General features: G+C 31.3%; 1 protein-coding gene and 1 long non-coding RNA gene across 2 annotated transcripts; one reads left to right on the top strand and one right to left on the bottom strand.

Moving 5' to 3' along the window:
• Nucleotides 1–4,892: 4,892 nt before the first annotated feature.
• LOC112038141 (heat shock 70 kDa protein 8) lies at nucleotides 4,893–8,146 on the bottom strand (the record flags this gene model as incomplete). Its single annotated transcript, XM_024070958.2, is given in 2 exon segments — nucleotides 4,893–6,762; nucleotides 7,980–8,146. A coding segment is annotated over 1 exon segment (1,719 nt). The 3' UTR covers nucleotides 4,893–5,041.
• A 3,172-nt stretch (nucleotides 8,147–11,318) lies between these two features.
• LOC136065909 (uncharacterized) lies at nucleotides 11,319–12,083 on the top strand. The gene is made up of 2 exons (XR_010627497.1): nucleotides 11,319–11,791; nucleotides 11,955–12,083. It is a non-coding gene; the product is annotated as an uncharacterized LOC136065909 (long non-coding RNA).
• The last annotated feature ends 1,323 nt before the right edge of the window (nucleotides 12,084–13,406 follow it).

Raw genomic sequence — 13,406 nt, forward strand, 5'->3', positions numbered from 1 at the left:
TAGTCTTTTCCTTTATTTAGATGTTTTGAAAGTTAAGTAGGGGAGGAGAGTAGTATCATTTTTTTTTGGGTATATTTTAAAAGTTAAGTAGGATCACCTAGAAAATATCTAAAAGTAGTATTTATTGTTGCTACACTCTTATTAAGCTACATCAGTGTAGCACTTCTGTACATTTCGGTTAAATTCGAGTCAATTCGGTCAATTTCGATCCATTTTGTTCTATCTAGTCTATTTTGGTCCACTTTGATCCATTTGGCCTACTTGATCATTTCCTAATAAAAATTTCTCTAAGTCATTATCATTTGCCAAGAATGGACTCACATTCACAGCAAGAAAATTGCACTCTCTTAAGTGATGAAACATATAATAGAGACAAGTAGTAGTTTTAGATTTCTAAAAAATGATTTTAGAAATCATCAGATGTGCTCACATTGAGAGCTAATCTTTAAGTTTACTTTATGAATTGATTTGAGATCTGTGGTATGGTTTTTTTTATTTAAAAAAAATGCTCTAGAGAAAATTTGGTGTCATACTGTCATATTATAAATGGATTTTTAACTTGTAATAATAGATCTTATTTGTATTCATTCATAGCATTTTTGGAATTTCCAATCTTTTGGATAGTAGAGAAATGTTATTTAGTTATAATGTATATGTGTTATTACATTAATGCAAATTATCAACTAGTTATAAAGAATGGTTGAGACCCTCTCTTAATTTCAATTTCTTTTATCACATTATTCTAAGGTAGATTTCTGCATTAGAATATTACAAAAAATGCCAAGCAATAGTTACACAAATGCACACGCTATTTATGTTCTAATTTTTTTCGTGAGTAAATTTAAGTTCTGATTTAATTTGGTAATGTAATGGGTAAATCATGTTTTACTATGTTTGAACGCACTAAAATGTCAATATATCAGCTATTATATTGAGTGGAAGCTTAGCAACTTATAAATCCTAATTAAAAAGTAAACTATGCTAAAACAATTTGGCTTTCATCTTTTCTTTTCTCGAGTAAATCTAGTACACAAATTTTTTTATCATCATTTTCTTAATGGTTGAGTAATAAGTTTTGACTAGAAAAATATTACTTTCATTAGACCAGTCAATAATACCACTTTTATTAACATCAATCATAATATATCAATTCAATAATTGTGTAAAAAATGTTGTGAAAAATATTGTGTCCTTAAATTGGTGTATTTTCTTTGATTTTTGCAAACTAAATGATATATATATATATGTGTGTGTGTGTGTGTGTGTGTGTGTGTTCTTGGATAGGCAAACAAAATGAGACATATATTGATCATATGTGTCGTAGTTTCATCTTCTTTCTTTTTTTTTTTTTTTTTTTTTTTAATTAAAAAATTTGCTTTGCTAAGCCCAAAAATTACAAAGGTTTAGTAGTGGCACATAGGCTATAGTTAATTTGCATGAGTCATGGGCTTTGCAGCCTGTAAGTCTAGAAAACAGGCTAAACCCATGGGCTATTTGATCTCCATCTACAGTCTAAGACCAAAGCAAGTTTTGATCAAGCATTAAAAAGGTTAGAGAAGCTAGGAGACCAACTGTGTAACATTACCTAAGTTTGCTCATCCTTGGCCTGTGACCACTACAAGTTACTAAAATGTATTTGATTGGAGGTCATTAATCATTACTTAATCTTTATGTTTAACACCTAAGAACAAACAGTGATGAAAAGGAATTGTGAGATTATAGATAATAAAATGAACCAAAGAGAGAGAAACCCCGCTTCTAACCTATACTGCTGTTGTCTAATAAAACAAGTTATCAATAAGAATACAATTTAGTTAGTGATGAACCTTTTCTTTCTGTTAAAGATTCCTCTAGTGCTTCCAATACCAGTAGGTACTATTTCTTATATACAGCCAAGGAGGTTTGGAGGACAATGATTCACTATTTTGCCATCTTAGCTCATTAATATATTTCCTCTTTTTTAAACCATGAATAAAGCAAATTTTCTACCATTAACAAACCATAACTTATCACACTGCTCTTGCTAGCAAGTAAATCCTTAAAATCTATACATTAATTGCATTTCTAGTCATCGATTAACATTGATCTGTGTTTTTAAGTATACTGCAGATAACAAACTAATCCTCAAAATCTCTACATTAATTGCATTTCTAGTCATCAGTTAACATTCATCTTTGTGTTTTTAAGTATACTGGAGATAACATATTAGTGATGATGTCCAATTATTTAATATGCTATAAACTTCCATTCTATTAGAATTATGATTAAGTGATTAAATTCACAATTTTTTAACAGTTTAAGCTTTTGGGAGTTTAACATGTTCAATTATTCAAGATAATTTTAGCTTTGAGGATGAGGAAAACCAAAGTTCGAATCCTCCTCCTCTACCAGATCAGTAAAAGAAAGAACAAAATGGCAACCAAATCATAAAGAAAGAACAAAATACCAACCACGAGTCTGTCAGTCATATTACACAATTTAAAATGACACTGAAAATCACAACATGAGCAAGCTTCAACTTTTCTCCACAAGTCCACATTTATTGAAGTATATAATAAAGCATCACCATTCAACTTTCATGAAAACTGATTCTGTCCAGGATCATCAAAACATAAAAACCACAGTAACCAAACATACAATGAGACTAAATATATACACATCTCACCACTATATTTTCTTCTGAACTGTAACCAAGTCCAGAGCAGACCCGTAAGTTATGTCTACAGCTTCAGCACACCAGCCATGCCCATCACTGATTGTTGGCATCCTAACTTTCATGACAATGATTTCTTGAAACTAAAGTACCATACAAAAACAAAAACAAAAACAAAAACATAAATCACTCTACAGTTCCCAATCTAAATATTAATTACTATCTTAAATATTTATAATTCACTTAATAATATAAATTTACAAAAGAAAAAAAAGTGGAAAAATAAATTACTCAGTACTTAATTTCTTGAAAATAAAGTACTATATAAAAGAAAAAGAAAAAGACAAAGACAAAGATAAATCACTTCGCAGTCCACACTCCAAATATTAATTACTATCTTAAATATTTATAATCTGGTTAAGAATATAAAATTTACAAAAGAAAAAAAGCGAAATTTTTTTTACCCAAAAGTAAAGTACTATACAAAAAGAAAAAAAGAAAAAGATAAATCACTCCACGGTTCACAATTTAAATACTAATTACTATCTTAAATATTTAAAATCCTCTTAATAATATAAAATTTAAAAAAGAAAAAAAAGTGAAAAAGAATTTATACAGTACTTGATTTCTTGAAAGTAAAGTACCATATAAAAAGACAAAGAAAAAGATAAAGATAAATCAGTTTGCAGTCCACACTCCATATACTAATTACTATCTTAAATATTTATAATCTAGTTAAGAATATAAAATTTACAAAAGAAAAAAAAGTAAAAAAAAAAAAATTACCCAAAAGTAAAGTACCATACAAAAAGAAAAAAAGAAGAAGATAAATCACTCCACAGTTTACAATCTAAATACTAATTACTATCTTAAACATTTAAAATCCTCTTGATAATATAAAATTTAAAAAAGAAAAAAAAGTGAATTTTTTTTTACACTGTACTTGATTTCTTAAAAGTAAATTACCATACAAAAAGAAAAGAAAAAGATAAATAACTTCACAGTCCACAGTCTAAAATACTAATTACTATCTTAAATATTTATAATTCACTTAATAATATAAAATTTACAAAAGGAAAAAAAAAGTGAAAAAAAAATTTACCCAGTACTTGATTTCTGGAAACTAAATTACCATACAAAAGGAAAAGAAAAAAAAAAGAGATAAAGATAAATCATTTCACAATCAGCACTCTAAATACTAATTATTATCTTAAATATTTATAATTAGCTTAAAAATATAAAATTTACAAACAAAATAAAAAAAGTAAAAAAAAAAAAATTACATAGTGTTTGATTTCTTAAAAGTAAAGTACTATACAAAAAAAAAAAAAAAAAAAAGATAAATCACTCTACAGTTCACAATCTAAATACTAATTACTATCTTAAATATTTATAATCCATTTAATAATATAAAATTTACAAAAAAAAAAAGTAAATTTTTTTTTTTACCTAGTACTTGATTTTTTGAAAATAAAGTCCAATAATACCACTTTTCTTAACACTAATCACAATATATCAATTAAATAATTGTGTAAAATATTGTCCTTAAATTGGTGTATTTTCTTTGATCTTTGCACACTAAATGAGATTTTTTTTTTTGGGTCTTGGACAGGCAAACAAAATGAGACATGTATTGATCATATGTGTCGTAGTTATATCACTATAATATAGCACTTAATAAAAATCGAGATCCACCTTAAAGCCCAATCTTTGTTATTATTTTTTTAATAACATATTAATCCTCAAAATCTCTGCATTAATTGCATTTCTAGTCATCAATTAACATTCATCTTTGTGACATTCATTTTTCATCTTTGTGTTTTTAAGTATACTGGAGATAACATATTAGTGATAATGTCCAATTATTTAATATGTTATAAACTTTAATTCTATTAGAATTATAATTAAGTGATTAAATTCATCATTTTTTAATGACTTAAGCTTTTAAAAAATTCAATAATTTAACATGTCTTAAACTTCTTCTAGGAGAATAAATTCAATAATTTAACGTCTTAAACTTCTTCTAGGAGAATCGGTGATTTAACATGTCTCAAGAGACGAGGAAAACCAAAGTTCAAATCCCCCTCCTCTTAGTCCTCTACCAGACCAGTAAATCATAAAGAAAGAAAAAATGGCAACCAAATCATAAGGAAAGAACAAAATGCCAACCACTGAGTCTGTCAATCATATTACACAACTTAAAATGACACTGAAAATCACAACATAAACAAGCTTCAACTTATCTACACGAAGTCCACATTTATTGATGTATATGATAAAGCATCACCATACAACTTTCATGAAAATTGATTCTGTCCAGGATCAACAAAACATAAAAACCACAGTAACCAAACATACAATGAGACTAAATATATATACATCTCACCACTATATTTTCTTCTGAACTGTAACCAAGTCCAGAGCAGACCCATAAGTTCTGTCTAGAGCTTCAGCACACCAGCCATGCCCATCATCGACTGTTGGCATCCTAACTTCCATGACAGGGATTGCAGGATGTCGAGATCCTGGCAGTACAACACCAGCCAGAACTCTCAGCACATTTGAAGCATCAATGTCCATGCACACATTTATCTCTGGAACTCCCTTGGGAGCTGGAGGAATACCCATGATCTTGAAATAGCCCAGCAGATGATTCTTTCCCACCTTCTCCCCTTCACCTTCATAGACAACAATCAGCACCTCAGTTTGATTATCACGAACAGTTGTAAAAGCTAACTCTTTCCGCGTTGGCATCGTAGTGTTTCTAGGTATAATGGGTACAAAATTGTTTTCCTCCACTCGAATCCCAATGGCAAGAGGTGTGACTTGAATGGTTAACAGGTCCAAACTCCCAAATGGATCACTGATACCTGAAGCCACTGCTCCTTCCAGTGCTGCTCCACAAACAGCAGCTTCCAATGGGTTCATTCCTTTGTAAAGCTCTTGTCTTTTACATATACTCATAACAAGATTCCTAATCTTCGGAATGTATGAACATCCACCTACGGCAATTATGTCAGTGACATCCTTAGTTTCAACCTTGGCATCATGCAAGCACTGGATGATAAGGCTCTCACACTTCTCAAACACCTTCCTGTTGACTTCCTCGAATTCCTCCCGATCAACAACCTTACAAATTTTTAACTCATTTCCTAAGTCAACATCGATTTGTACACTGGTCTGGGAGGAGAGCTTGTAGATTGCATCCTGAGTTGCTACTCGGAGCAATCCCATTGATTTGATCTCATTGATTCCATGATTTGAGAAGAGAATCTCTGAATCAGGCAACAGATGACGCATCATATTCTGAAGTATGTCTTCTCCTCCTATGGTACTTCCTGCCAAGGCTTTTATCTGTGAAACTCCTCCAGCTGTAGCAGTAACAGCTACATCACAGTAGCCAGCACCCATATTAAAAATGAGTGCAATCTTCTCGCTTCCACCGCCTATATTCTCATGTACAGCCTGTTGCTGCTGCTGTGCATACAACAGTGCCACAGCTGTTGGTTCAGGCATCAGTCTTAGGACATGAAGGCCAGCCATGGCACAAGCTCGTTCAATCCGCGTCACCTGGAAGCGGCTAAATGAAACTGGAATGGTCAGAACAACATTTCTTATGGCCCGCTTTAACTGAACTTCAGCCATTGCTTTTAACTCCACTAGAAATATTGCCAGGACTTCTTCAGGAGTGGTGGATCTCCAGACATTGTTAACCAAGGCTGCAATAAATGGGCGGACGCCAATATCCAATGTTTGTACCAAAAATGGAAGGCTTTTGCTTGAATGAACAACTGGATCAGTGTCAACTCTACCAATTAAGAGTTTCATGTTGAAGATTGCAGCGCCAGATAACATTTCATGCTCATGGGAGAGTTGATTGCTGACTCCCCCTGAAGGAATATCATCTTTGAAGGTAACATAGGATCGCATCATCTTTTGGTTTCTAGTATTTTTAAGGAGCTCCACTTCGGAGCCATTCCAAACTGCAACACTGCATTTTGAAGTGCCAGCATCAATTCCAATTGCAATTTCCGGAAAAGCAGAAGATGATTTCTCCTCTCCTGTGGTTTCACTATCAGATGCGACAGTGTATGCTGGTTCAGCCATTCCTAAATTTAGAAAAATTAAAAGAAGGATGAAGAATTTTCTTAACATTGAACGATCCAAGAGGTAGCTCACAACCATTTGCAACATATAATACAAAGCAGGGCACAGGAAACAACCTTATTAGACATAGTTATATAGGACTCTAAATGCCAGACCAAGAGAAATCAGATTATTCATCTGATGTAACAAGCACAAAAGAATCATGTATGACTTCAACTCACAAAAACAACTTTGTCGACCTTACATTTTGTTTAGACAGGAGGACAAAACACATGGACAAATTGAAGCTGCCAGGCTTTCTAATCCAAGATAATGAATTCTCTAATGAGGTATGGTTCTCTAGAAGCAAAGGCTCATAAAACTTTAGTTTGATTATTAATGCAACCAATACTAGTTGAATTATTGACTTTTGCCTTTTGTCTAGGGAACCACTAACCATCCATCTTATTTCTCATTGCACCACAACAATCTCAAATAAAAACATTAAATGAGGAACAACCAAGTCTTTCTTAATCTTAACTAAATGCATACAAACTCAATCCAAATTCAGTAAACAGTGGTGATGCTTTTATAAAACAGTTTGGTTGCCTAAAATCTCTAATTTGACTCCTCTATCAGCCAACTGCCATTAAAGCATTGATGATCAAACTCCTCCAGAAACAGGTTAATTTTTCAGTGATGTCAATTAACAAGAATTTTCAAAACTTAAAAACATTAAAATGAAATGCAATAGATGACCCTAGGGAGAGAGAGAATGTCTACATACAGTTATACCATTGGACCATTGGTTGTGTCTTCCTTAAATTAGACCAGTGCACTCAACATGCATCATCTTACTAATTTTTTAAAAAGCTCTACCTTGTTGTTCCTAAATTGAATCACGTGGTGGCATTGACCAATTAATTACCTGGTTGAAGATAATTGTCCTTTAAAAAGATTAACACTGTTTTTGCTGCATTAGTCAATACAACCATGTGAATGAATTCAATTACTAATGTGGAGCTATAATCTGAATTCTAAAGGCACATGATGTACATCGCTATTTATATTTGGACATAAAGATGCTGTTTTTACATTGTTAGACGAATTAGCCTTCAGGGTAATTTCTAGTTCAGCATAAGCCACAATCCATCTACACTAAAAAGAGTGTTAATAATAAATAAAAGAAGCCATGCAGTGCGACTTAATTAAAAAACAAAATGTGGAAAATGAGGATTACTGCTTAGAGAGATCACGAGAGCAATAGAGAAATGGATTGGAAGTTGGGACACCACTTTTGCGTTGAGAAGACACAGCTGTTAGCTTGCTGATAAACAAATACAAAAGGTGCTCTTAACTCTTAAGCTCAAGTTCTAGAGTTCCTAGAGAGAGAGAGAGAAAGAGAGAGAAAAGTGGAACATTTTGTTCTTTTTCTTTCTTTATTTTGTTGTAGTGGAACTTTAAAATGTGAGCACTCAGACGCAGATCACATATACCACATGCATTTTTGTTACTTCTAACATTAGAAGATTGAATTCGAAGGCCTTGAGAGCCATTGATTCAAGACACGTCTGGAGCGTTTGATTATGAGGATAAATGTGCGCACACGGTTTGCAGTTAGTTCGTGCTCGCGAGAAGCGTCGAGAGAAAAACACACAACTACGGACATACGTGGACTGGCGAGAAACTATATACTGACACAGGGTTTCATTGTAATCGAGCTGATTTCACAAAGCCCAGATCACATATTGCCAACAGAGGTAAGACAAGGCTGGGGTGTTTAGTTTAAAGACCTGGGCAGCCCAAGACGAAGGTGTGAACTATGGGAGGAGGCTAGCAGTCTCGGGCCAAGGATTGGGCTTGATTGATTTTTTACTTTTCAATAAAATGAATGATAGATTTTAGGATAATGATATTTTTTGGTCTTTAAACTTTTTTAAATATTTGTTTTTATCTCAACTTTAAATTTATTTTTTTAATTTCTAAATTATTGAAAATGTTTTACTTTCTATCTTTAAACTTAAATTTATTTTAACCCATAAACTATTCAAAAAAGTTTTTTTTTTTTTTTAATTCTTGTTTTGTCTTTAAACTGTTAATTTTTTTTGTGCAAAGTTTAAGAATGAAAAAAAAAATTTTAATTTAGGGAATAAAAAAACTCTTGGTAAAATTTAGGGGCAAAATAATATTTTTATCTAAGTTTTATTGTTTCTAATAATCAAATGAAAGGTAAAGCTAGGGTTGTCCATCAACACCCAGACTCAACCCACTCGAGACCTGGATCAGTGTTGTGGTGGTCGGCGGCGATTCTCTAGTGTTACACTTGCTTTGGCGAGTTGAGTGGAGATTTTTCTCCCCCTAAAACCTACCAAAATTATTGATCGACTGACAACAAAGAATTTTTCGGCAACATTTTAGTGGATATGGGGAGATTTTCACTGAATCTGGTGAGATCTCACCAACTTTCACAATTTTCATCTTTATCTCACTAGATCTTCACCACTTTTCAAATCTCTAATGTTGACCTATTCGACTGCTAAAAAACTTTCCCAAACCAATATTTTAAGGGTATCTGTTAACTTTTTCTAAAGTAATTTACAATTTTAAGATAAAGCTTCACACATTGAATGTTGGTTTGATGGTAAGAAAGCACATGTTGATGCACGCATGTTAAATAAAATAATATGTAGAGGATTATTTTAAACATTAAAATTTATAATTTTATAGTACTGTGTAGTATAATGATAATATAAATCTAAATTTGAGACATGCTTAATTAAATACCATAAATGGTATCTTCAAAAACCTTTTAAATTTAGGGAGTTTAATGTTTAAACACTCTCAAGATATAAATATATCATAACCCAAGCAAGTTTAAGGATTCTAATCATAGGCCAAAATATCATAAATGAAATCTTTTAAGTCGAACATTTAAAAAGTAGAACTTTCTCATATATAGGAAATGGTAAATTCTCCGGACGTAGAGCAGGCTCAACAACTTGGAAGGCCTAAGGTAAAATTTTAAGTAGGGNGGTTGATGGTAAGAAAGCACATGTTGATGCACGCATGTTACTAAAATAATATGTAGAGGATTATTTTAAACAATTAAAATTTATAATTTATATAGTACTGTTGTATATAATGTAATATAAATCTAAATTTGAGACATGCTTAATTAAATACCATAAATGGTATGCTTCAAAAACCTTTTAAATTTAGGGAGTTTAATGTTTAAACACTCTCAAGATATAAATATATCATAACCCAAGCAAGTTTAAAGGATTCTAATCATAGGCCAAATATATCATAAATGAAATCTTTTTAAGTCGAACATTTAAAAAGTAGGAACTCTTCTCATATATAGGAAATGGTAAATTCTCCGGACGTAGAGCAGGCTCAACAACTTGGAAGGCCTAAGGTAAAAATTTTAAGTAGGGCCTTTTTTTATTTTATTTTATATTTAAATATTAATTAAATAATATTTATTGAATTTTTTATTTTTAATTTAAATTCTATTTTTTTCTTGCTTTTTGAGTTGCAAAATTACTAATTAAGTTTTTGTATTTAAGTTCCTCTAACATTTTTTTTTTCAATTGATAATATGACTAATCCATCTAATATTTCTTATGACATAGTAGGCCTTAAATAAGATTTTATTAATTTTAATTTTGAAGAATTTCTTTCTATAGATGCAACTGTAACAAGTATTTTTTAGTAGGTATTTATAATGATAAAATATTTATAAATACATAAAACAAAATTTATAATTAAGACATTTTTTCCTCTCCTCGTGTGCGTGTGTTAAGTATATTCTAAAAAGAAAAAAAAAACTAAGTGAGCCTTTGGGTTTAGTGTTTTTCTCCTGCGTCTGCGTTTCTGGTGTTTCACACATTTTTTTTTTCTCCACAAGTTTCAGCTTTAGGGACAAAGTGCACTGTTCACGAGACCCACAACTACTTCATTCAGAAAAAAATTAAAAATGGGTCCCACGATACTATTTACATATTTAAAAATTATTTTGCAACAATGTTTTCAGTTTTCAACAAAATAAACTGTATCCAAACGGATCCTAAAAGTAAAATTTAAAGCATAGAATTAGAACCTGTTTATTGGAACTTTTCTAACATTGTGACTACGGGTGAGTTTGGTTCAGCTTTTTGTAAAAGTGCATAATGAAAAAGTGGAGTTTTTAAAAAGTGCATAATGAAAAAGTAGATTTTCAAAAAGTTAAGTGTTTGGTAAAAACTGTTAAAAAGTGCTTTTTGAAAAAGCTGAGTGTTTGACTAGCACTTAAAAAAGTGGAAGTTTGAAGAATAAATTACCAAAAAGGACAATGTATATATAAGGGAGTTTATTTCATACTTTTTTTTTTTTTTAATGTGAGTTTATTTCATACTTAAATCAACTACTTCTAATACTTAAATCAATTTTTCTCTTTCCAATTTTTTTTTTCTCATCAATATTAGCTAATAATAACCTACCCTTTAAGATTTATTGTGAAAGTATTGTAAAAATATTGTGATAAAAATTGATACTGATTTTAATTTTAACGTACTATTAAAATAATTTTTTTCTCTTTCTAAAAAAATTATTTTTTTCTCACAAATATTAACTAATAATAACCTACCTCTTAAAATTTATTGTGAAAATATCATGGTAACATTTCCTTCTTTCTTTCTTTATTTTTTTTTTCAATTTTTTCCCTCTTTTTTCCTCCTCCACACACGTATCCTTCTCCTTTTTTTTTTTCCCTACCACTCCAGAACATTCCACTTCTCATTTTTTGTCTTTCATTCTTTCCCCTTTTCACTTTCACTTCCTCCACAACGTTCCGGTTAGTTGAGCTCTTTTTTTTTTTTTTTTTGACAATTCGAAAGCCGAGAGGAATAGAGCAGAAGATGATGATGATGAAGATGAAGATGATTGAAACCTTTCACTTCCTCCAGAACATTCTGGTCCGCTGAGCTCTTTTTTTTTTTTTTTTGACAATTCGAAAGCCGAGAGGAAGAGAGAAGATGATGATGATGAAGATGAAGATGATTGAAACATTGGGTTTGTATTTGATTTTGATTTTGGGTTTGGGTTATGGATTTTCAGTTAATAGTTTAATTTTGAGTTGATTTTCTGTTTGATTTTGATTTTGGGTTTGGGTTTGATTTTGAGTTGATTTTGAGTTGGGTTTGGTTTGATTTTGTTGATTTTGTGCGCGTTAAAGAAGACGAAAGAAAGAAGAAGAAGAGGAAGAAGGTTCACGGAGAGGGCAGAGCAGAGAGATGGACCTCCGCAGGGTAGTTTTGTAATTTGAAAAAGGCAACGGGTAGAAATGCGCATTTCCTTTTGATTATGGACCTCCTCAGCTGCATTTTTCATGCGCGTTTTCAGATCAATTTTTGCCTTGGCCCAAAACGCAGCTTTTTAAAAAAAGTTGCGTATTGGGCTGAACCAAACGTAAATAAGGAACGCGCATTTTGCAAACGCGCATATTGGCTTCAAAACGCCCAAACAAACGAGCACTACTTTTTACTTTAAAGTCTAAATCTACACAAATAAAAATTAATTTATTACATAGTTTAATAAATTAATATAATTATAATATAAATCAGTTGATATGGTACACATTAAATTATAAATTTGCGTGATAACTTGTCGTAATTGAGCAAAAGAGACTATTCATGCTTATGCGTGTACAGGCGTTAGTGTCTTAGGGAAGTTAGTGTTAATATGCATGTTTAGTGTTAGTGTGGGGGGTCGTGGGCCATGTGGCTGACTGGCCATCAGCTATGCATGTAGCGTTTAGTGAAGTGAAACAGGTGCAATGTTGTCAGTTGTGCAGTGTACAAAGAAAAAATGAAAATTGAGTAGAAAGTCCAATAGTTTTCACAAACAAGTGCTATACTCTCATTTTCCTGTCTTCCATTTCAGACAGAGAGAAGGAGGGGTTGCCTCAAATGAAGCTCAAGCCTCAAGCTGCTATGCCCACACTCAGCACACCGTCTACCACTGTGAAGCTATTGCAAAGAATGAAAAAAAGCTTATAAAAAAAATATCAAGATGAAGAAAGGTGAGAATATAGATGGATAGACAGTGAGAGGAGAGATTTTTTCTTTTGTTTTTTGTTTTAGAAATTTATAATCTCTATTTTAACATATTTTAAGATATTTATTTTGTATAATTAATAAATTTGTTTAGTATTAATTTTTGATTTTAGTAGATTTTAAGAATGAGTTAATAAATTTATATCTTATGATTTAATTTGTTGTAGGCAAATTTTGACTATTTTTGTTTTTTCTTTTTTAATCTTCTATATTTTAGGATACTAGAGCCTTTTTAATGTATTCTATTGGTGAATAAAAGTACTTAAATTATTTTTTTTATACTTAAAATATATAGACAAATATATATATATATATATATATATATACTCACACCCCCACAAAAGGGACCTTCTTCTCTTTGAGTTTGCATCACTTGCACCTATATTTTAGCTGCAGGTAAGCCCCACACCATACAAGACTTTTGCCATGTATAGACAACAGCCAGACCTTTATTACTCCCAATAGAAGCATACACAAAAGCGGTCTTTCTAACTAAACTACTCATACATTTTCAACATACAGCTATTCTTCTTTGTCCTTATCATTTTCTTCATAATCCAACCAACCTAACA

The sequence above is a fragment of the Quercus suber genome, unplaced genomic scaffold (assembly GCF_002906115.3).
Source record: "Quercus suber isolate HL8 unplaced genomic scaffold, Cork oak 2.0 scaffold_1311, whole genome shotgun sequence".
Taxonomy (NCBI): domain Eukaryota; kingdom Viridiplantae; phylum Streptophyta; class Magnoliopsida; order Fagales; family Fagaceae; genus Quercus; species Quercus suber.